The sequence below is a fragment of the Tympanuchus pallidicinctus genome, unplaced genomic scaffold (assembly GCF_026119805.1).
Source record: "Tympanuchus pallidicinctus isolate F22 unplaced genomic scaffold, pur_lepc_1.0 scaffold31, whole genome shotgun sequence".
Lineage (NCBI taxonomy): Eukaryota > Metazoa > Chordata > Aves > Galliformes > Phasianidae > Tympanuchus > Tympanuchus pallidicinctus.
The window spans coordinates 7726607-7750795 of NW_026294749.1; the positions used below are offsets into that span (position 1 = coordinate 7726607).

Genomic DNA, 24189 nt, shown 5'->3' on the forward strand with positions numbered 1-24189 from the left:
GATGTTTTTGTGCTAATACTCAGGCAGCATTCAGCTTGTTCATCAGCAGGATGGCATGAAATCAAACACGTGAACTCCAACCCATTCTAGGCAAATGTAGGATCTCAGCATCCAAAAGAAGTGTTTTGTGATGCGTTCCAAAGACTTAAAAACTCTTCCTGGATTTATAGCACAGAACAGGAGAGGGTTTTATCCCCTTCAGGCAAGATAGAGCCCTAAAAAAGCACGAAGATCAATTTAATTACATCTTCAAAGGTATTTCTTACATCACGTTAAAAGCAAGCGCAAGATTTACTTGAGGGGGGCAAAAGGAAGTAAACTTTCTCACGTTGACCATTCTGCAGGTTAAAAGGTCTCTACCTGGCTAACTGGCTGACTCAGTAAAAATTCCTCCTCTCCTCCCCACTGGCTGAAAGCAGCAGTACGCTCTGGTCAGAGTATGGAAAGGGCAAAGGTTGCTTTGAGCTGTAAAACAATAACAGCGCGTGACAGCCACTCGCTAATAAAAAAAGGGTCTTCCATCATTTGAGTTTAGAATGTAATTTCAGCTTCAGTTCCTTACATGTGACGGCAAACAAAGAGCAAGTGGTCTGTCTACTGCACTCTGCACTCCTTTTGAAGTCTGAGCTATGGAATGATCAGTGCTTCCTAGCCTCATCTTTCCTCTCTTTTGCTCTCCATTGCATGAGATCCTGCAAAAGGAGGCTCTGTTTAATGTTATACATTTAACAAACAGCAGGAAAAATAAAACGCTGCCGGGAGAAAGGAGAGCCAAGAAGTAAGGCACTGAAGTAAATATAGAAAAAATTATAGGGTAATTCATTGCATTAATATGTGATATATTTGCAATTTATGAGCTCAGATCTTCAAAATACTGAGAAAATGCAGGTTCTGAGCACTTGGCATGCTCAAATCCTTCAGAATCAGGCAGCTTATAGCCAGAATCTTAAGTGTAACTCCACTCTGTTCTATGCTGTAGAAGCCTTATGCAATATTCATAGAACCTGCTTAATCAAAAGAATTTTTATTCTTAGTAAAGATATTTCCTCTTTGCATGAACAGTTTTGCTGTTCCTCACATAGGAGTTTTTGTCTCTCATGAGAAGTTCTAGAAGCGCTGATAAAAATAATCTATTTATTTAGGAAAAAAAAAAACCAGAAACCAGCCAAATGCCTGGGATGTTCAAATGCCTGTGCCATAAGTTGTGTAGTGATCATGACAAACCTGCTTGGTGCAGCTGGTAGCAATGTCAGTCACTTGCAAGAGGTGCAAAACTGCAAAAAAAGTCCTGCTGTTTTTTAGTGTGGTATCTGTGACCAGTATTTCTGAAGTACAGAATTTACTGCAGGCATAGCCTTTTAAGCAGAAGACCTCACTTCTTGTGAAGAAGACAGGCAGTTTAATATAATTTCATTTCCATTTAATTATTTTTGTCTTAAAATAAAACATCCCAGAGGCCTTTCTTAAGATCATCTGTGTTGGTCCCAGCTTGTACAGTTAGACCTCTCTGGAATGGAACGAGTGAAGTGCTGTAAATGCCAGGCAGGCTGTCTGTATTTTGAACAGTGCAATGTCCAGTACAGGGAGGGCAAGATCTGGATTAAAAAAGTGTATATTTTCATTTCAAAAGAACCACAAGAGAAGGTGATCTCTGATGAAATTTTACTCGCTGGTTGTCTTGGGCAAAACCAGAGACTCACAGCCCGTATCTGGGCAAGTTGTCTGCATTATCTTCTCATGTAATGAGTCAAGTTGTTGGCAGGGAGATCTTCGAAATCCAAGAGCCTGCTTTCACTTTATGTCATTTAGTTGTCCTTGATAGTCTATTTGAATGCTTTCATTGAGAGAAAAAAGACGAAAGAAAAAAAGAAATGACCAACTTCTGGGCTCAGAAACCAATTAGCTAACTGCCAGAATTTGAAACACTGCTAAACTTCCAATTTCAGGTGCTGTTTACCATGAAAGCAACAAAATTAAGGCCAGAAGTAATAATATTTCAACCCTGCCTGGGGCAGGAGGATTGGAACTGGATGACCTCAAAGGTCCCTTCCAACCCAAGCCATTCTATGATTCCACTGAATAGATCTCTCTGTTTCGCTGGAACCAGGTGTTGGACTAAATGAAGTCTATTCAGTAACAATCAGTAGTTTTCATAGGCACTTCCGAAATACATCAGCAGAATTCACTGTATATTAAGATAGGTTTGGCTGCACCAGACTCTCACTCATCGTGTGCGCATGAGTTTCTAATAATCTCTTGCAGCCACATGTTGGGCTCGTTCTGTCTGTCTGTTCTCTTTCTCTCTTTGTTTCTCAAACAGATCTTTACCTGAATCTGAATATCCCTGGAATTGATCACTTCCACGATTCCCACAACGTTGTCAAACACAAGGCCAAACTTTTTACAGTTATCTAAAATAAAAACAATCATAAATAAGAAAGGCAAGATAAAAGCAAATATATGCACATCGGCTGCATTAAATACAAAAGTTTCCAGTCTCATGCTGCATAGCTAATCACTGGTGATCTGCCCATCACAATGAATGAAATGATTCTGATGCATTATAATTGCATAAGTTTTTTCAAGATTGGCATTTAAAGTCCAGCTGAGCTATTCACTCACCAATAGTAATTGAATTGATCTTTCCTTCTATCTGAAGTGTAGACTTGTTACACTTGAAGATGTAGGCCACTTGCTTGAGTTCAGTGTTGGTAATGACCAGGTCGTTCTTATCCTCTTGATATTCCTATTTCAGAAGAAAGTTTATTTATTTGGTTATCTTTAACTAGCTCACAGTCAGAGCTTAGTACAACACATCATCAAGTCATTGCATCACTGCAACAGAACAATATCCTCCTGGTGGCTTAAAAATCCAGTGTGACTGGTGGCTGGATATTTCACCTACCTCAGCCTTTGGTGATGCATGTGTACATTCTGGAGCTGAAGAACTTGGCACAGACTGAGACAAACCCACTGACTTGGTAGCAAAGACATTCTGCTCTCAGCAGTGTAAGAATGCCTTCACAGCAGTTTGGCTTTCATTCAACTTAGAACCAGCATGTTGAAGGCCAAACCAAATTTTCACTCCCAGCAATGCTGTCCAGGGCTGTATACAGTATATTGTGAGCTGGTGCAGGCAGCAATAAGGAGAATATTGCAATAATATTGCAATAAGCAATATTCCTCCTTAAACAATAAGGAGAAATATGTGAAGAAATTTTCTCTCTTTATGAAGTGCAAAAGGTTGTTTACAGTCAATGTATGGCAAAGAAAGGCTAGGGATCCACAAGGGAAGTTCCAGGTAGTAAAGCCCTAATGCAAAACAGCAGAGGTAAATTGTGGCTACGCTCTGTGCAAACTTTACTCCATTGTAATGACTGCGTATTGAAACTTCTGCATGGCTAAATTGCTTACTGCTTTCTCCCTCTTTAAACCAACACAGTGACATGGCTTTTCACTCCCAGACAGTTTGGTATATGCCTCCATAAATTAAATTCCATGCTATAAGCAAAGCTTTCTTTGTCTTCTGTAGATTGAGCAAAAGGAAAATACTTCTCCACTTTTAAGCATGAGAGAGGAGCTTGCATGGAATGAGCAACCGAGTGATGAAAAATAAATGTATAATTCCATCAGTTAACAAGGATGGAAGAAGTGCTCTCTGCTAATAATGTATGTTTTCTCACAAGAGCGGCCTGCAAAAAGGGATTTTAATTGGGATTCTTCATGGGATTTGTTTCTGGAGCGCTGTCTGATTTTGCTACAATTTATTTGTTGGTTTTGACATTCTCTGTTTCGGATGAAGTATTTTAGATTCTCAGAGACAAATGAATTAACCTTAGATCTCAGAGAACAATAAGCTAAACTGGAATAAGGCATGGTAGTAGCAAATTTGATCTGTTGCTACTTGACCGCGGACAGCCTTGTGCAAGAAGCTCAGTGCTCAGGCTGCTCTGCAATGTGCAGCGTGCAATTCCGCGCTGTGACTGGAACGCACCACTCTCCATTTTTTCCCCTCTAGCTCCAAGACGGGGGCATGGCTCTGCTGCGGGGAGTTCTTGGGGGAGGTGGGACTTGGAGTATGGCTTTTCGTGGGAGAACGAGCGGGTGGACCTTGGGCACGTAGGCTGGGGTTCTTGTGAGTCTTCTGGTCGTCAGAGACATGGCGAAGCCCTTGGGAGAAAAAAATGGGTCGTTATTATAGAAGAGAATCTGTTGTCTTGTCCTAAGGCTATTCGTATTGAAATAAGAAAGATAGTGTCTAAGTCATTTGCAATTGTGTTAAATTATCTGATGAGTTGATATTTTTTATTTCCTCGTGCTTTGCCAGGGTAACCACCTGAACTGTAACTGGTGTAGATGTTTTTAGCCCTTTATATAAAACCTCTTTGACCCGGGATGGGCTGTCTTAAAATCTTTAAAATGCAGCAGTCTTTTAGTCCCTCTCCATCTGTAGAGAGCTCTGTGATCTTGCTATCGAGTATTTTTACATCCAGAAAAGTGAGATTCTTTTTCTAATTTGGCACTAGAGGCAGACATATGAATTGTAAGTATTTAAATTCACAGCCATCCACTTTAATTACAACTATCCAGTGTTAATAGAAAAGGTTTTGTCACACTGATTTGTGAGCCATACTTTTCCACGCAACATATGAGACATTTTGACACAGGCTGGTACACGGACTGTGGGTCAGAAACAGGAATAACTTCTGACTGTAATTGCAACTTTGAAGTTCACCAGCTGCTGGGGATTGAAGATGTCTAACACGGTTGCATTGAAATTAAATGGAGACTTCGAAATAAGTGGTGTAAATTTCAGGAATATTGAACAATTTTGAGTGCTGCTACTTCTAAAGGGGGTTTTAGTATGCTGCCTCATCCAGATGGATCAGTACAAGCCTTAGAAAAGTCTCTGTTGCCAAAACATAGCTTAAAAACATTGGTGGAATTTGGGTCAGTACATACAACAGCTGTTGATGTAGTTTGACTCAAGGGTCAGAATTTGATTTCTTTTCTCCTGACCTTTGGTAATTGCCTCTCCTTGGTTAAGCTGTGCAAACAGGGCTGAGCGAGATGCCGTTCCTTCATCCTTTGGGGGGGTTTCTGTATCAAAGATGGGGGGAGGTCCCGGGGGAGGCGGTGGTGGAGGAGGTGTTGAAGAGGGGCACGACCCACTGGTTAGGACAGACCTCATAGACGTGGGTGATGCGACAGGACCCTGTGTGGGATAGATGGAAATTAGTTTTAAATACAGTGTGACAAGGAACACTTTATGATGATAGCTCTTACTTGTTAACATCCTTGGATAGTGTTGAGTTTCATTGATTCCAGGCAGCCACATGCTCAGAAGAACTTCTAGCATCATAAGTGGTTATTAAACACTATTAGTCTTTCCTCGCATCGACGGAAACCAGGCTGGAAAGGCAGGCAGACCACACTGCCACTCTGCTGCAGAGCTACTCCGCCTAACGTATTTATGCAAAATGCTTGCCAAGAGTATTATTAAACATCTTCAATATTAAAGTTTCCATATGATTTACATGTGCTGTGATATATAAATGCTTCTCAGATGTAAAAGCAAAAATCTCTTTTTTTTTTTCCTTCAGACACTGTATGCAATAACTTGATGTTCAACAGAAAACGTTCTGTCTAAAAAATAACTGAAGGGGTCACCAAATGTCAGTTATGCATATGCAAAATTCTCAACTATAAAAAAAATATGTGAAATGCTGTTCTTCAGACTGTTGAAGTAATTGCAAAGATTCGAGTTGCAGCAGAAAACAAAGCTATGGTTGTTCAAGTCAGTTCTTCATGAAATTCAATATTTTTGGATTTCTCAAATTATTTTTTTTCAATTGCAGGAGATCACAGCACATGAATAATGAGTGAGGGGACCCTGATACAGTAAGTAACGCAGTCATTCTATTAGTTTGTGTAATCAAAAGTAAATGTTTTGGTCTGAATGGTGATGCTCATATATAATATCATCAAACAAACAGGGAATACTGATAATGAGCTGATCACAATTTTATGCATCCTACCGATTGAAAAGATACAAAGAATCTGAGAAACCGAGAATCACTTTTCTTGTCTTGCCACTGAGTGTCACTCTGATGCCAGAAATTGCTCATCTAGACAGCATCTCTGCAGCAGAGCAGAGACTTTTATAAGAACTGCTGTGAACAAATTAGGTTGGTCTGATTAATTTAGCTTCCTATCCAAGTGTTGTGCATTGCACTAACTCATTCGATAGGTAGGTAGATACAGTGGAAAAATGACAGAGAATTACAGAGTCATGTCTCCTAATTGGCTGCCTTTGTTAGGAGATATAGGTTGTTAAAAATGCATCCCAGGTAACCAATACTGGAAAGAGATATTGCTTAGCTGGACTCAAAGGATATTTTTAATTGTTTACTGTGCCACCACTTTCTGCTTTGCACTAAGTGAAAACATCAAAGCATGCAACTGGTTCACGAGGTGCACATGCTTTTGTTATTCTTCAGACATCCTTTAAAAAAAAAAAAAGACTGGTACACTTGTGTAGCCAACAGTATTCAGACCTCTCAGTCTGTATGACCCTGATTTAAGCAGCACGGAAAAGTAATAACAACATTAATTAACATCTTAATGTAACCCTTCTCTTGGCGCATGAGTCTTCAGCACGGGGGTACTGTTCCACTTGAGGCATCCATTGATGGTTATGGTAGTGATAAATACACTGCAAGACACTTTGTCACATCAGTGGCATTAAAAGTGCACTTGCACAGTAAGACTCAGGTGAGTAACAAAGCTGATGTAACGGCACGGTCTGATTGTTTCTGAAAGGATCTGTGATCTCTTAAAGCAATGAGTTCTCCCCGGTGCTGCTAAATGATTTTGATCAAATGTCAACAAAAGAGAATCCCCTTCTGGAACTGATTATCATTTATGGTCGAGATACACCAGAACCAGGTGCTGATGTTTTTTGCTCTTAAAGACATTTCACTGTTGCACGGATACATTTAACTCTGAGCATTTCTGCATATGTACTTGGTAATTATTGGTTATTATTTTAGACTGGGGACAGCTCCCCCACTGGGAACTCGATTTACAGGGCCCATCTTCCTGCCTGTGCTCATGTCAGTAATGTCACCTGCAGCAGAGTCAGCACAACCGTGAATTACTATAGTAAAAAATGAATGCAAGTGGATTCAGTGGCACAGTCAGTTATTGCTGCCTGAGGTGCAACAGAGATCTTCCCTATCTGTTGCCTGCAACCATAGCAACTGAATTCACTATGTCCTGGTTATCCAGAATTATGAACGTTGCATTTGCAGGTCTTTTTAAAATCCTTAGCTACACAGAAATGGCACTCACCATCCACGCTGCACTGTGAACCTGCAGCTATAAATTATGTATGCTTTAAGTGAGTAGATTAATGGTAGTACTGGCAGTAGTGGTTAATAACTTGTGGCTTGAGATAAAAATTTGACCTTCTGATTTCCCAACATACTTTATAGCTTCCACCTGCATAAATACAGTAGTGTGATTTTCCAGAAACTTGAATGTGAAAGAGTCATTGTTTGAGGAGCAACTGTCACCTAGAAGCAGAAGCAGCTGACATTCTTTTGTAATTAACACCAATGAAATTCTGCAAAAGCTACAAAGATGCAGGAGTTATCTGCGTGTTCTGCATACAACACAGAATGGTGGGTCGCTGCCAATCTCTGCTTCAGGTGCTAAAGGCCTATGCCTGATCTATGTAGGAGACTGCGAGCTCAAATGATGATGCTAAGCAGTGTATCAAAGGGCAGTTTTCCAAACAGGAACAAAGGAAAGGAGATGTCCAGTAACCAAAGTAGAAGCAAAACTCAAAGGAATTTAATCGTTGGAAGTGGATGATCCCCCCCCCAGAACTCTGAAAGGACTATCTAGTGAAAACACAAACAAAACAGAAGGATTTTAAATAATCAGATTCAGACATGGTCTTACGTGACTAGAGAATGTCTAATTTACTTTTCAAGGGCAGAGGTGGAAAAGGATTTGGGCAATTACAAGCATGTTCTTCTTCTAAAGCAGTACTCACAGAGATAAGCCAAGTCTAGTCAAAAACCTCCACTCTTCTTTACAAGCCTGGTCCATCCTCTGAAGTCAGTGGCTATCTACTGAGCTCAAAAGATGTTGGGTTACACATAATAACAGTACAGGAGTGTCACAACTGGGGTTCTTCATTTTTCCTCGTAGTCTTGTGAAATCACAGAAATAAGAGATGGACGGAGCCTTTGTTGTAAACTTTTCTGCTTCGTGACAAATTCTTGTTTATGACCGAGTTGCAGCTACAGAAGCTAACAGAACATGGTGACGTTTTCAATTATGTCTAAACATCTATGGCCAGGGTATGAAAATCTCCTGCCAATCTGATAACTGCAAACAATTTCAGTCATAATTTAACGTAGGCAAAATGAAAAGGCGAGTCAAAGTCTAAAAAGGTTGCTAATGATAGGGCCAGGACTAACTGCTCCACTGTAAATCTACCATCTAATGACATGGATACATGCAGTATGACAATCCTCAAATGAAATAGCGCAGCGCGGAGAAAACATAGAGGGCTGGAAGACTTGGGAAGGTATACAGCGTCATGCTGTACGGAAAGCTCAATCTCACTCTAGCTTTTATCTTCTTTATTTTTCCATTTTGATTTACCTGATGGAGATCAAGCTAACAGTCAAGTCAATCTGAAATTTTTTTGTGGGAGGAGCATCTCAGGGTAGCACTCAGAAGGGGATGGAAGGCACAAGTGAACTGGAAATGCAGGAAACACAGTGCAGTTCTTGCATTCCCTGCATGCCAGGGAGATTGTGCTGGACTAAAACGCGCTCATGCCAAGGGCATTTTTAAAACCAGACTAGAGAAGAACTTTCTTCTTTTGCTTAGTTTCAACCTCTATTAATGCACAGACCTCAATGTTATCAACCTAAGTCACTGGAAACTGGTTTCCTTTTCTTAGTCATCTTTCTAAGACCACTTAGATCCTCGGGATCTAGAATATTTCTGAACCAGACTCTTAAACTGTTCTGGTATCTAGCAGTACTTGTGTATAGTCCTATCCTATTTCAACTGAAGTGCTCTTCACAAAGTCCATTCATTTCTTTTCTGTATAGCACGGTGTTTACGAGAGCTGCTGGGAATAAAATAGCACGTTATATGCCCACAAAAGTTCATCTTTCCTAAGGCAGCAGGTGCTTACCAGCTTTGCTATTTGCAAACAACTCTTTATATTAACTTCAAGCAGATGTTAACAACAGTGTGTCTTTACACAAAGAGTATTAAGAGCCATTTGGACTAGCAAAGGCGGTTATTTGCAAGCCGCCTTTCTTCCTCTTTTATTTCAGCTGTTTGCCTTGGTAACAGCTGCTGTTCTCAGTGCAGTGGTGTCTGCACACGTCGTGACAAGTTGTGCTGATAGCCAAATGTTCTCATTGCCATGTTGGTGAGGTCATTTTTTTCATCATTTGAAAATATTCCCCTTGAAAGAACTGCGAGGGGAATAGATAGCCTCAGCCTTTCTTTATGAAAATGCAACATAAAAACAAGCCATTAATGTTTAACCTGTCAGCTTTGTATCAGAGTGAACTTGATATGATTTCAATCTTGTTCTTGGGGCTTCCAGAAATATGGGAGAAGGTGTCATTCTCTGAGTAAGGTCCTATCAGGAACAGAGGATGCAGGCCCTGTGTCGTGTACAAATAGTTACAAAGAGGACAAAATATTCCAGAATTCTTCTCTCTGGGAAAAGAAAAATGTCTTTGGCCTCCTTCTAAACTATGATCTGAATGAAGTGACAGGAAGGGGTCAGGGATAGCCTTTGCTGGATAGCCCAGAGCTATCTGCAGAGGCTCAAGAGCTTCCCATTGCCTGTGCTTCAGCCATTTCCCTGGAGCCAGCGTCTGAAGCTGCTGACAGCCTTGGTTCTGATAAATGCACATTATCGCCGTGGAAGGGTTTGCAGGACTGCAGTACAAGCTCAGAGTAAGCTGTATTTCTACCTTTATCTCATAGGACTGGCAGAAGGGTGAGGTATTTTTTTTTCCTCCAAGCTGTCTGCCTACCTGGCTCAGTGGAATAAAGAAGAGACTGTTTATTTTGGGGGCAGCTGGCTAATTAAAATTCATCTGTGCTGCATCTTCTTTAATTCCCTTGAAATTACAGTAGAGATGAGTGAAACCCTTGGCTTCTGGGGAGGTAGGCCTTGCATACAGAGCATGTCTACCAAGGGCTTTCCTTGGAGCACAATGCAGTGGCAGTCTTGTCAGAGAAACACAACAGTGTCTGTACAAGTGCTCTGTAGGTCCTAGGCTGTATGCAGCTTGACATGCTGTTGTGTTTGTAGTATCTAACAGCCTAATTAGAACCCTAATTAGAATCCCCTGCCTCTGTCATTGGTTCCCAGTGGCAGCTGGGAAGAGCTGAAATGGAACCATGCAATTTTATCACATGGGCATGCTGCTGTCCTGGGGGAGGATGAGAAGGTCTTGTGAGCCAGGCCCTGTACAAACCACCACAGTATTTCTCGGTGTTTATCTAGCTTTAGCTGACACAGTGCAGCATGTGTACAGGGAGGAACAAAGTTCTTATGGTGGGAACCTACTGTGGAATAATTTAAGTGGACTGTCATCTCTTGTAACTCTAATGGACAGTTTTAACCAAAGACATTATAAATATCTATACAATGCATATAAATAAATTCAGTATGAATGTGCACATGATATATGGTACTTTTGTGTTTGTAACTCACGTTAAGATGCAAGTATCTATCTGTGGCTGAGGCAGCTTAGAAATAGGCTTAGAAATAGGCATAAAACCCTCCATTTATTGCAAAGCCATCTTTTCAAGGCAGCAGGTAAATAGAAATCTTAACAGGGACTATGTTCTCCTTAATAAAAATAAAAAGAAACCCCCTCTCGTTTGGTAATCCTAGTTTCACACCTAAAATCACAGCATTCTGTATTGTTCTTGTACATATGCACAGGCAAAGACGAGAACTGTGGAGCTCGAAATATCATGTGTCAACCTCTGGGAACAGGTGGACTCTGACTTAGGGGCGCAGAGCTCTTGTTGAGGTGTTTGTGTGTGCAAAAGTAGCTTAGCACAACAGTCCTATTACGTACTGTATTTATGCCACCTGTCTGCATGGGGTTCTGCTGCCCTCAGACACAGTTTACTAGATGAAACAGCTGACTTGCAGGGCCTGTGATCGCTGAGAGTTAAATCACAAAACAACAAAAACCAGACTAGGCTCTTTTTTTCTTGTTACTGAGTCCCAGAATTACTTATCTGTTGAGTTTGCAAACTTTTAAGCCCCTTTTAATTCATTTCTGCCATTTGTCACCTGTTGAGGATTTAAAGTGGTCCTCACAACTTCCCAGGTACCCAGTCAGAAATGTTTTACACAGCCAAGGTCTTATAAACCATCTGAAAGCCGTATCTTAGTGCAGTTGTCAAGGAGGAACTTGCTCCCGCAGGCACATTAAACCATCCTATACTTAAACAAAAATCCAGTTAAAAAGAAGATGACTCTACTGCATTACACTGAAGTTTTAATAGATGTTCTTTTTTCCTTTTCTCTCCATTTTACATGCTTTCAGTTTTCTCTTCCCTTTCCCTTTTCCACTGAAACCAGGTTGCATTATGTTACATATTACGTTTGACAGCTGTTGTCAAACAAACCTCTCCCAGCCTCTTCCTCAACATGTCTGAGTGGTGTTGGGTTGCTGACGTTGAAAGGACACCACTGATAGCCAGCAGAGACATGCATTTTCAGCTATTTTTTAAATAAAGGAGTAAAACCACTTTTTTCAAAGGCACTTCAATGTCATAGTGGCGAATGCCAACAGAAGCAACTAATTGTAGAGTTGCTAGGATGTTTCTAAAATGATGGGCAACTTTTAGGGCAGTTTCCAAATAAGATGTTGCCTTAAGAAAAGGGATTTTTTTGTATCTTTCTGGTGGCCAGTTTCTAAATTAATCATATATCAAAACATGTATGCTGTATCTTCTCTGAGAAACAAACACCTAAAGGGAACAAATTTTTAACATAAAATACAAGGAAAGGAGGAGAGGGAGAGGAAGAGGAAGAAGAAAAGGGAATAAAAGGGAAGAGAAAGAAGCAGAAGAGGCAAAGAAAAGCTATGACAAGAAAAGCTGAGCACTCTGAAAAAGTGTGTGTCTTATCCAAGGTACAGACATTTAAATCAGTCTATCCGTGCTGCCATTAGTTCTGTCAGAATGAAGCCTCTGGGATTGCAGTTGCGGCTTTGGATGGAATTTGGCACTACAGTTTTGACCTTTAGCTTCAGTGAAGTGGCTCAGACGATGGCTTCTTGATAAGTGAGTCAAACCAAACAGCACGGAAGAGATACTGTAATGATAATAGAAGGCTTTCGCCTGCAGGATTTGGTCTTTTTCAACTTGTTCACATTGGTATTTAGAGAGTCGATACGTTGCAAGAAAGTATTTTGATAGTACAGGAGACAGGCAGAGCCTTTTAATAGGAAAATGTCTGCAGGTGATTATTCTGGGTGAGCATGAAATGGCCAAAGGTTGCACTGAGGCCAGTGTAATTGCACTCAGGCTGATGTAGGGAGCGTGATGGCCATTTGTAGAACCTGTGGGGAATTTCAACTTTTAAAGAATGTTTTTAGAATAGTATATGGCCATATACATATGTATATTAATGAAAGGAAAAAAGACTTCAGGAGGTCCCTTTCAACCCAAGCCATTCTATGATTCAGTGGGAATAGATATAAATAAATCTCAACTGATTCAACTACAGCAACTGCTATGCAGATGCAGGCTTCCTGCTAGCAATTTGTTTTGATTTGTAAATGGGGGTGGGAGAGCATTCATTACTTGAGTGTCATTTTGTGTTCAACCAAACACTGTAAAGAAATTCACCCCTATTTTGTGAATGCCTCTTCAAATCCTGCTGTCAAAATTTGTCCTAAATGACAACTGTGTACAAACAGCAAAAACTTACTGCAGCTCTATCTGCAAGTGAGAGGAACATTTAGGACAATTATCCTTGAGCAAGATCTGTTTCCTAACGCTTATTTGATGTACAGGAAACTACAGCAACCTCTCATTATCGCCAGTTGTTTTCTTGCTGCAGAGTTAACCTGCAGTAATAGGAGCAGAAGTTTCACTTCCCCCAGCTTACTCATGCAGTCCTTGTAGCAAACAAAGTTTTATGAGGCATTCTTGTGAGCTTATATTACAGCTGTTCATTTCTTTACACCACCAAGAGAAAGAAAAAATAAAGCAAGCAGGGAGGAAAGAAAGAGCTGTGCTTCAATAGAATCCCTTCTTTAGGAGGTGGGGGGAAGGAAAAGGACACTTGCTATTTTCTGTAAAGACTGCAAAAAGGACGTAGGTTACTGTTACAGCTGTACATTTCATGTTTAAGTCAGAAAGCTGTAGCAAGCAAACATGACAGTTGCTGCATGGGTAAAATGCTGCAGCGGACATTTACAGCATTTCATTTTTTGCACAGAACTCACTGACACTTCAGAATTTCATATATGGCAGCAAATTAATGCTTGCTTATTTCTATTAGGTGGGTAATTACTATTGTTCCAATTATCAAGATGCCTTAACTGATATATCGAGAGTATATTGAACTGGTACCACAGGATACATTTATGTGTTTTAGTTTTAGTGCATGTCCTGTAATTTATTAAGACATTTCTGACACTTTTCTCTAAAGTGTCTGCCCGTGTGCTGCTGCCAGAGCCAAGAACTCTACTGTATGTACCAATGATTTGTTACCAAGTTGGCTGCAGCTGCCCTGTGCAGCTTGATGGATGGGTACATGGGGGCTGGAAATTGCACAGCTTTGTGATACTGCCTTGGAGCACAGCCAGAAATGTGTGTGCCACACCATGCTGCATCTATAGATAAAGAGGCCCAACTGCCCATTAAAAAAACTGCCCCGTCCTTTTTGGAAGCACAAGCTTAGCCTGATCTGGGCTGATGCTATTGGTGTTTTGTTGTAGTCCAAACTATAATAATACAGCTCTAGGAAATGCAGTAGTGAATGTTCTCCCTGAATATTGAGTTTCTTTAGAAATGCTCAAATATCTCACTTAACAGCTTTCTCTATTAATGCTTCTAGCATTGCTTTGTTGACTTCTGCAGCTAAAGGCTAAATTATTGCTATAGCATACTTAGAACTGTGTACTTACACTGGTCAAAGACTTGCTTTCTTTCTCTCCCTGAAGCAGAATAGCTTTTCTGTATCAACGTCTCCCTTTCATAAATGTAACACTTTCTTAATGCCTTGCCACACTGTTTTTTCCTGTTATGCATATAAGTGGAAGCTGCTGTGTGCCGTGATTAACAACTGTCTGGAGTATTTCTACAACTTTTAAATATTGCATTTCATAGAACCATAGAATCATTTGGGTGGAAGGGACCTTTAAAGGTCACCTAGTCCAACTACCCTGCAAGGAACAGGGACACCTACAAGTGAGATCAGTGCTCGAAGTGTGCTCCAGCCTCACCCTGCACATCTCCATGGATGGGGCATCCACCACATCTCTGGGCAACCTGGGCAACCCTTATCTTTAGAAAGCACTTTTCCTTATATCCAATTTAAATCTCACCTCTTTTAGTTTGAAACCATTTCCCCTTGTTCTATCACAGCAAACCCTGCCAAAGAGTCCATCTGCTTCTTTCTTATATCCTCCCTTTCTGTCCAGGCCCTGATTCTGCAGACCTTTGTGCTTAGCTTCACGCAGCATGAATCTGTCACTTTCATTCTCACCTTAAAATGCATTAAAAAAATCACAGTATCATTTTAGTAATTCATTGCTTTCATGGATGTATTTGTTACCAATCTTCATAAAACTATTTAAACAACATCTACACAACAAGGTACTTAAACAACCTGCTAACTTACTGGATTCCAATGTCCAATGAGTGTAATCACATGAAGTAAAAATTTACCAACCCTTAATCTTTCTGGCATACACTAAATGAATGATAGTTCATATGATCCATACCTCCAAGACATCTTTCAAATGAAAGCGATATCCGAATGGAGTGAAAGCAAGGCTTTAGATGTACTAGTGGACTCATCACTCAAGATATAATAAGCACAGTAAACTATGATTAATACGAACAAACAAGTCACACCTAGATTTGGCTTCAGCAATTTGCTGCACATCTAAAGAAAGGAAAATAGAGAGATGTGATGGCTGAGATGCATTTAAAACAAGTTAAATATAATCTGCAATAGCAACACTCTCTGTAAGATTAACAGTACTCACAGCACTGAGGCTTCCTGCTACACTGTATAACAAATATAACAAATCTCTATAGCACTACTTCTGTTCTTGTAAAATTCTATTTAATTAAAGATCCACTGATACATGTATCTTTCTTTATTAACAGAACTAAACTTGTTCCAGATTTTAGGATAATTCTGCTAGCAGGATGCTATAATTTCTTACACTTTCCTAACAATCACTTAAAAATCATCAGCTCTTCTCACACTCAATGATTACAATAGAGTCAGATGTAGCATATATGAAACTTTGTGCTGAATTAAGAAAGAGCATCATATTTAATATTTCGGATTTTTACAATAGAAACCTACAAAGCAGCAGATAATTCCAGTCTTTCAATTGATCAGGTTTAAATATTTTTGCATTGCTTCAAACTAAAAAGTACACACAGATTTTAGCGTCTCCTGTATTTGGACTTGCATTTGAATACTGTAAGGACTTGTACAGTGTCTGTAGCTGAGAACAAGTAGTGTATGTTCTACATTCTTTCATATGATTATCTCCTCCATACCTGGGAGATGAAGAAACTTTTCCAGATACCATGTTAATATACATTCTATCATAAAGATCTGTTTCACTTCCTTGTGTTGTCACTGTGATTTGGGTCTGAGAAATAAGTTATCTGATGGTCTATGTCAGCCCTCTTAACAATCTTTCAATTAAAAATAAAAGTGTTTGCCTGTACAGAAGTGATAGTCTTGGTATGAATGACTGTATGTGCAAGTATGTGTGTGCACTGGTAAGTGTAGAAAATTATGACAGCAAATCTTGTAACTTGGTAAGAAATGGGAGTACATTATTCCAATCTTATGTAGAACATTGCATGAATGCAGACTGTTGACATAAACTCTCACCTTTATGTCTAACAGAAAATTCATTCCTACTGTTTTTTACTTCTTTTAGAGAACAATATTCATTGTGGTCATCTTGTTACGCGTTTCAGATGTGTCACCCAGAAGATGCTGATACAGAGAGCATAAATAGCACAGTTATATATGCTATCTCTCTGAATATATATATGAAGTATATATAGTTCAGAAGTTATCTCTGTATGTATAAAATACTCATTTTATACAGTTGACTATCTGTGGACTAAGAACTTGGCATGAATTCCCTGTGTTTCTTTTTCCTGCATTCCACTGTATCTGGCCTGGAGAACTGTGCTTGTCTTTCCTCGCTATCTGCAACTGGGAATTATAGTTGTAACCATCCCAAACAAATCTTTTTTTCTCAAAAACTGTACCACAGTGGTCTGATAGATCAACTTTGCCTGTTTTTCAGGCTTCTGTCATCTTGGCTAGGAAGTTCATTGGCCATGAGTTCTGTTTCTCACCTGGATGTGTACTTTTCTAAGTTAATGACCTACATTAGAAGTCAGATTGGTTGCTTATATTTTATGTGGTTTTTTTTTTGTTTTTTTTTGTTTTTGTGAAACAGTAAAGGGTGCTTACAGTTTTACTCCAGGTGAGACCTGTAGTATGATGTTCTTTGATATATGCTTGAAGATCAGACCAGATGTTCAAGTAGGACTTCACCCAATCAACATGACGTGTATCACTGTAAAAAACAGAAACAATATTTATATCTGTGTTTGTACTTCAAATCAGAAAATGCTGCTATTCATGCTTAAAGCAAATAAAGCCTGCAGCCATGAACAAGCCAGTCAGCAGGCAGCAAGTCAGCACAGTGCTGAAGATAATCAGGCCTAATACACTGCAAAGTTTTCGGGCCCTTCCAGAGGACAAAGATGGGCAAAGGTGCCTCTAGCACAGCCTGCTGGTAGGGTGTTACGTGTTACCTCCTCCTGTTCAAACTCACAGTCAACTGAAGAAGCACTGAAGCTATCTGGAACTTGGTAGCAGCTTCCTGGACTCAATCTCGAGGTTCTGAATTTGAGAAAATGAACTATTTGTGGGTTACCTACAGTGCTCTAGCTCCCAAGTTCATATGTAGCCAGTGTAATACTAGCTCGTGTAATAGGCATCTGACCGAAAAACTGATACATCAAGAGTTTTTATACAAATTAAAAGTTGCCTCTGGAATCATTATTTGGAAGGCTTAAGTCTTCCACTGGTAGATTAAGTGTGAACAAGAAGTACATACAGATAGAGAAACTGCTCGTAAGATGTGGTCCTTATTTAGGGAGCTCCACGTAAGAATAATTACTGAACAGTGACTGCCATGGAGTGGATGCTCACAAGTGCTTGGGTACCTACCCCTGTTTATTTCCTTGGGAGCTTGGTGTTTAATACAGCTGAGCATCTGGGACAGTGGGTTTAATCCAAGGCCTAGGGAAGTCAAGAGACAGCTTTCCACTGCTTTGGAAGACATTGTGATCTGGTCAAATATTCAGTTAAAAACGTGGGAAGAATTCATTTTTAAGAGAAGAGCTAACTTTATGCCTAGCTAATGCACCCTCCTTATACCTTAATGTGAGATTTTATTTTGCTTTAGGATAAGTACCTCCAAAACTACTTTGTAAAAATGTTCAGTTACCTCAAGCAGGTCAACTAAGGCTTCAAAAATAATAATATATATTTCACACACATAGTACATATAGAAGAAACTGAAATCTATACATAAAATTACATATTTAAATACATAAGTATATAAAGTTTTCCTTGCTAAAGAGAAGAAACTCGACATCAAACACTGCTTTTCACTGAGGATATAAAAATAAAAAGCCAAAATCTGGCCTACAAAAGTACCAAACAAACAGGATTTATACATGACGTTTGTTAAGAGTGCATGGAAAGGACCTACACTTATTCGCTTTTTTGACCTTATTCGTGGAACTGTTCTGTGAATTCCCTGTGCTCTTTAAGAACAATGCAGTAATGCAGAAAAAAATCACTTTGAAAGCCATGAGAGTAGATGCTCAAATGTACACACCAAGCATGAAAACACGCATTTCCAAGCGGAGACTAAAAACAGCAACAGTTTGAGTGCACAAGTGAGACAGGGACACATAGCAGCTCATTGGCCAACATTCTGGCACTCCAGAAAATTAATCATATTAACTTGCAGAGAACAAAAGCCAGCATTGCTGGTCTAAGATGAGGAGGGGAAAACAAGCTGCTGTGATCAGATTTTAGCAAATGCTTTTTTCTTTACAAAATGTTTTTTTTGTGTGTGTGTGGTGGGATTGTGAACCCTGTTAGCGTGGTTAATGCTCTCTTCTCTCATGGTGGTTAGTAGATACTGGGGCTTTGCAACATACCTGTGCTTGTAGTCCTTTAATACCCTGTTAGTATAAAAGGTGGCAGCATCATTCATCTCCTTGACATAAGGGCCTGGTTTAGGAGACTAGGACCATCAACCCACGGTAGCAGGAAACAACAGAAGGAGAAAGGAGGTAAAACATTAGTCAGACACCTTCCCTGATATATTAGGTATAATATAAAGCAGCTTCTTGGATGTAGTAGAGAACTACAAAGTTCTGCAAGGTTTGGACCTTTCTCTGGGCCACATCCAGTGGATTGGCAGCTCTCCCAGCTGGCCTATGTGTGACTTACCACTGCGATCCAGCCGAGCGCAGGAATGCTTTCACTGACGGCTGAGAGATGGTTGAACATTTGACTTCCTCTGTTTCTTTCTCTGAAGTTCTGTATTTCCTGAATCTTCTCTGATATTGGCTTGAGAAGCACTGCCACTTCATTCTGCAAGAAAAAAAGAAACCGCTGCTGTTAACAATTGGCGGTCCAAAAACACCCTATGGTGTAACATTGTCCTCCCTGCCCGTCGTGTTAACAGTGGGAGGAAAAGGGAAGCATATTGTCCACATTAAAGTAACAGTTTAATTACCCTGCTCTGGCTGTAGCAGCAAAGTGCACTGGCGTTAACTATTAATGACGTGATGCAGCAAAAATTGTTCTCAGCACTGGCAGCATTTTTACACGCCATCCTGGTTAAGGCCCATAGAGACCCTGCATCTCAGAGTTTTAGCATTTTTCATGTGATCTTTCTGGAGCTTTTTCAGAGTTTTTACACTGGCTGGAGCTTTTCATATTAATCATCACACTGGTCTTTCCATAAGAAACAAATTACCTGTTAGTGACCCCTTATCATCTGGCGACAAGATTTAGAAAGTAATGCAGTGAAGGCAACATCCATTTTAGTTCTCCCTACTGGTAAGTTTAATGTTTAAATTTCCCTTGGCTGCAAGTAATATGGGAATGTTTCATGGGAATACACTGCCTGCAAGGCATGGCTTGGAGAAATTCCCCTGTGTTAATCAGAAAGGAATGGTATCCAGGGGAATGACTGTTGAGCGGAAGGCACAGTGTCTGGAGTGAGGAGAAAAGCAGAATGAATGTAAAAGCTATCCAAGCTCTTCTCCTCTGCAAAGTGAATGTTAATCACACAGATTCAGTGTCTCAGAAAAACTAATTTGGAGCACTTACTTGCTGGGAAAAATTCTTCCACTCAGAACAACGCATTCATGGGAGAAACAGTCGTTAGTTTACAAGCAAAAGAGCTGCTGAATTTGGCAACTTTGTAATATGTTTCTAGAAAAACAGTCAAAATCTTTATTGCAAAAGTATGCCTGCAGAACCCATACTATGTCCCACCAAAGACAGTGCCCCATTCTGAGTCTCCCTGACTCTTCACTCAGAAGTCACTCGAGATATTATTTTCCTGACAAAGTAGCAGAACTCCGTACTTTCTACTCACCTTTTTTTTTCCTCAGGAGTCCTTGTTTAGTGGATGTGTTTGCCAGAGGAAACTAATGCTCATAATTTCGAGGACTGTCCTGTTATCACACAAAACAGTGTGTATATACCTGCTACTTGGTCTCTACATTACATCTTTCCAGCTTCCCGTGAGACCTCAGCTTCATAGAATATTATGTCATAGAATTATAGAATCATGGAGTAGCTTGGGTTGGGATGGACCTCGAAGATCGTGTCACCTGAAAATAAGCATGTTTGCTATGGATCGAGAAAACTGAAAAGACACTCGTCAAGATAGGACAAAAACAGGTTATGAATTTTGAAAAGAATTTTGATCCAACAACGGAGCCTTAATATTTTAGTGGTAATGTAGTTTTGAGAAAGGCTTGGGCATCTCAAGTAAATGGGAATATTTGGTCTTCTCCTGCAGCAAAGTGGGCTGGGAGAAAACCAGTGTTTACAGTACTACTAGGAGATGGAAAGATTTTTGTTTATGACTTAATGACCAGATAAGTCATTAAGTCTGAAAGAGCCCCAAAACCTCTGTGATTTACAGTCAAGAAAAATTGATTCTGTGTCCTGCAGGAACTCCTCCTTCTAATTTTTCTTGTTTACAACACACTGCAGCTGGTTGGTTCTTTGGTTGTTTTTAGGGAAATTTTAAGTATGACAGCAGTTAGCAAAACTGAAATTGAAGCTTGTTCTGCTTTGAAATGATGCCAGTTTTCCTCCTATAAAGTTGAAGGGATATTTACAGTCTTTGGCTTATTGTGAGTCTTCATGGTCCAGTTCCAGACAGGGAGAATATCAGGACTAAAAATACAGCTGTGCAGATGCCTGGCATATCTAGAAAGCGCTGGGAGGCAGCACGCTTCTGTGGATAGGGCACTGGAGTGGGAGTCTGCAAAGAGAGGTTCTGTTTGCAGCTCTTCCACCAAATTCCTGTCAGATTTTAGGAAAGCAGTTACCTTTCTGTGCTCCAGCTTCCTCTATATAAAGCACTGTTAATATAACTGGTTGCCTTTGGAGAACATTTTAATATTTGTATTTATTTTGATAAGAAGGCAGCATCAGGGCTGAACAGTGGGAACCTAAGAGCTGCCCCTCCTCCCACTCCACTTACAATGTTGGAAAAACTCCCAACCACTTTTGTGAAGGTTTCCTCTTACTGGTACAGACAGTGTTTCTGTGCCTCAGAACACAGGACTTAACCTGTAGGGAATCAACTGTTAAGAACACTGTAGTGAATTGAAGTAATTTCACAGAAGTTCAGTGTAAGAATTTTAAAGGCAAATAATAAATTGCTAAGGGAAGTTGCTCAAAGTAATCATTCACTTGGCAAAGAACCACGAAGGGCTTGAGGATATCTTCAGCTCTATCCTGTCTATTTTGCACTGTAAGAACAGTATAGCTTACCTTCCCTTCTCTGAGCACTTATCCCATCTTGAAATGATTTCTGCTTGTCTGGATGACTGTGCACTGTATGTGTGTGTGAGCTTCTTATGATCTGAGCTTCTGTGTAATGGTCAGGAATGAAGGAATACAGGCCTGCACAGAACCACTTGAGTCTTGTCTCCATGCAGTTGATTCAAAACTTTTAGTTAGTGATTAGACTGCAGATGAATTATAGTGTATATGGCATATGGATATAGAGAGGTTTGTTAATTCTGGCACTGATCAGTCTTGTTTGGCTCTACAGTCATGCTAAGGGTTCTAGGAGAATGATCTCTTCATGGTAATGACTATAAGAACAGTTACTAATTAACCGATTGTCCATATTGTATCTCTAGGAAAAAATGAATTCAAGGAGATGAATCAGAGCCGTTGGAAAAATCTACAGCATGCCTTTGGCATGTGCCAGATAAGATGTCTTGTCATTTAAGACACAGCACAGTTGTTTAGCAGGATTTTAACAGTCCCTGTATGAACACCATTCCTATTATAAGATCAGTTTTGCTGAAATGTTTAAAAATGCAACAATGGCATAACATAAAAATACCAAAAATAATTCCTGTATTCCTTTGTCCCTTCTTAATGATTATTAGAACCAGACTGTCTTTTTCAATATTAATACCCAAACAACTAATCAGCTTTGATCCAAGATTCTTAATAGAAAATCAGGAATAGTGAGACTACTGCACTGAGTAGGAAAAAAAACCAACAACAAAAAGTTACAGAATACAAAAAGAAGTGCCTTAGGCTTTGGATTCAGAGGTTGAACAGTCCAGGCCCACTCTTACAGAATGGCCTGGAATACCAGTATTCCCACAGAACCTACTGAACACATTTTTTTTCCTTCAGATTCTTCATAATACTCACAGAAATTCCACCAGTGACAGGTTAACAGGACTGAGGCAAGTGGATTTAATTCAGAGAAAGGCCAAACTGTTGTATTTTGGGATTTGCCTATTAAGGCACAATAAAACTGCTTAAATATACATAATAAAGCTTGCTTAACCTTTGGCTGCTGGACCAAGCGACTGTTGAAAACCTCAGGCTTCACTGGAGAAAACAGTATTTTCTCAGGTATTTTCTCAGGATCGTTGTTGTCCAGAAGCCTGCCAGCATGAATCGCAACAACACAAAACCCAGCAGGTCAATAAAAATACAGCTCTTAAAGAACTTATGTACTTTCTGGCTAATGTTACGTGGTGTTGAGGGTTGAGATTGTTAACTGAAGAATTTTTATGTTGATGGGTGGTGACTTTTCAGACCTTACCATTAAAATGTTTAAGCCAACCCAGCCTTCTGTGAAAAAAACACGGCCAGGGAACAAGTACTCTTTTAAGTTATGTTAAATGAGGGGGTGGCAGCCTTTGGGATAGGACCAGTAAAAGAAAACTGAGAACATCAGAGACCAACAGGGCCTTCATTTTACTCTGCTGCAGCCTGAACAACCTTAATTCTATGCTGTCTCCATTCCACAGTCCTATTATTTTCTCCCATCAGTTCAAAATCTCTGTTGCATTTGCATTATATTTTTCACAGGCAAGTCTGAAGCAGAGTTGATTTGACTCATCTGTCTTTGTGCATGTTGGCAAATAGTGCAGCCTAGTAGGAATGGATCTGTAGAGCAAAACAGTTGGTGCTGAGGACCTGGCATTCACACTGTATGCATCTCTGGGGGGTTATTTTGGACTAGCTGTAAATTGTAGTTGAGGTGCTCTATGAGAGTGCAGCAATCCTCCATTTAACGTCATCAGAAAGGTACCCATTTTGCACATCCTCAGACCTCAGAGTGTGATCACAGCACAGTAAGTAGAGCTGATTTGGAGAAAAAGCATTGCCCCCCTGTGAATTAAAACAGTAACGTAGATTCAGCCATTCCATCTATGTTAGCAACCTTGTACGGTCCCATCTCACTCTTTCATGGGGTGAAAGATGTCATGGACAGCATCCACCACATGCAGGTCTAACAGCTTAAGGAATGAGGATTTGCTCTCTCAGCTGAGACTTAATTTCCTCTATTGTAACTGAAGAAAGTGATATTCCTGAGGAATTCTTCTGTCTTTAATAGATGTTACAGTGTGAAGATTCCACTCAAGATGTGCTGCCATTAACTGTAAAGAAGGCCCAGCAGGACACCTTACGCAAGACGCCTGCCTTGACTCTTAATGCTGATGAGCACAATCTCGTTCTGTTCTGTATGTTGCACCCTAACATACAGAACAGTAGTTTTAGTGACCACCAGCGAGGCGCGTTTCTTCTATGGATGGCTCTGATATGAAACTAAAATAGTTTCAGTCAACTGTACCTTCCCATATTTTGTAGGAGGCAAACTACAAGGAAGACTTGAAAATTGGAGCTGATCTCTTTTTTGGCATACCTATGGTATCAGAAGGGCTTATCCTTTCTGTTGCGTCTGTGTATGTGAATGGAATCAATGCTCAAATTAGGGTGAGGAATAATCTTTCTACGAAGTATATGGAAAACATTTTTTTTCAGAGGTGAACCTAAGCTAGTTCATAACTTTCAGCCTCCAAATAATGCTGCTTGTAGTGAAAATCTGGATTTCTCAGATACTTACATTTTTTTCTTTACCTCATTTTTCCAGTGAAACACTCAGGTTCTTTTTTTTATTGGTGCCACCAAACTTCTCTTCACTGCTTATCTCCATCTCTTGCGGCACAAAGTGTTTCACATCACAGTGTTTCACATTCCCATTTCACACCACAGCGTAACCTACTGCACGTGAA

At 40.0% G+C, this 24189-nt stretch overlaps 1 protein-coding gene and 1 long non-coding RNA gene across 6 annotated transcripts in view; one reads left to right on the forward strand and one right to left on the reverse strand.

Annotated features, from left to right (window-relative positions):
- The window catches only part of LOC128087871 (uncharacterized), a 42213-nt gene that overhangs the window by 6641 nt on the left and 11383 nt on the right, over nucleotides 1-24189 (forward strand). For both annotated transcript variants that reach the window (XR_008210042.1, XR_008210041.1), the window contains exon 2: nucleotides 5859-5901. This is a non-coding gene — a long non-coding RNA (uncharacterized LOC128087871). The remainder of the gene's footprint in view (nucleotides 1-5858; nucleotides 5902-24189) is intronic.
- Nucleotides 1-24189, reverse strand: part of CAP2 (cyclase associated actin cytoskeleton regulatory protein 2) — a 64808-nt gene that overhangs the window by 3281 nt on the left and 37338 nt on the right. For all 4 annotated transcript variants that reach the window (XM_052697801.1, XM_052697804.1, XM_052697803.1 and 1 more), the window contains exons 5-11: nucleotides 18836-18979; nucleotides 18541-18626; nucleotides 16772-16877; nucleotides 5020-5215; nucleotides 3995-4170; nucleotides 2623-2746; nucleotides 2329-2411 (exon numbers count right to left, since the gene is read on the reverse strand). In XM_052697801.1, coding sequence (XP_052553761.1) covers nucleotides 2329-2411; nucleotides 2623-2746; nucleotides 3995-4170; nucleotides 5020-5215; nucleotides 16772-16877; nucleotides 18541-18626; nucleotides 18836-18979 — 915 coding nt within the window. The remainder of the gene's footprint in view (nucleotides 1-2328; nucleotides 2412-2622; nucleotides 2747-3994; nucleotides 4171-5019; nucleotides 5216-16771; nucleotides 16878-18540; nucleotides 18627-18835; nucleotides 18980-24189) is intronic.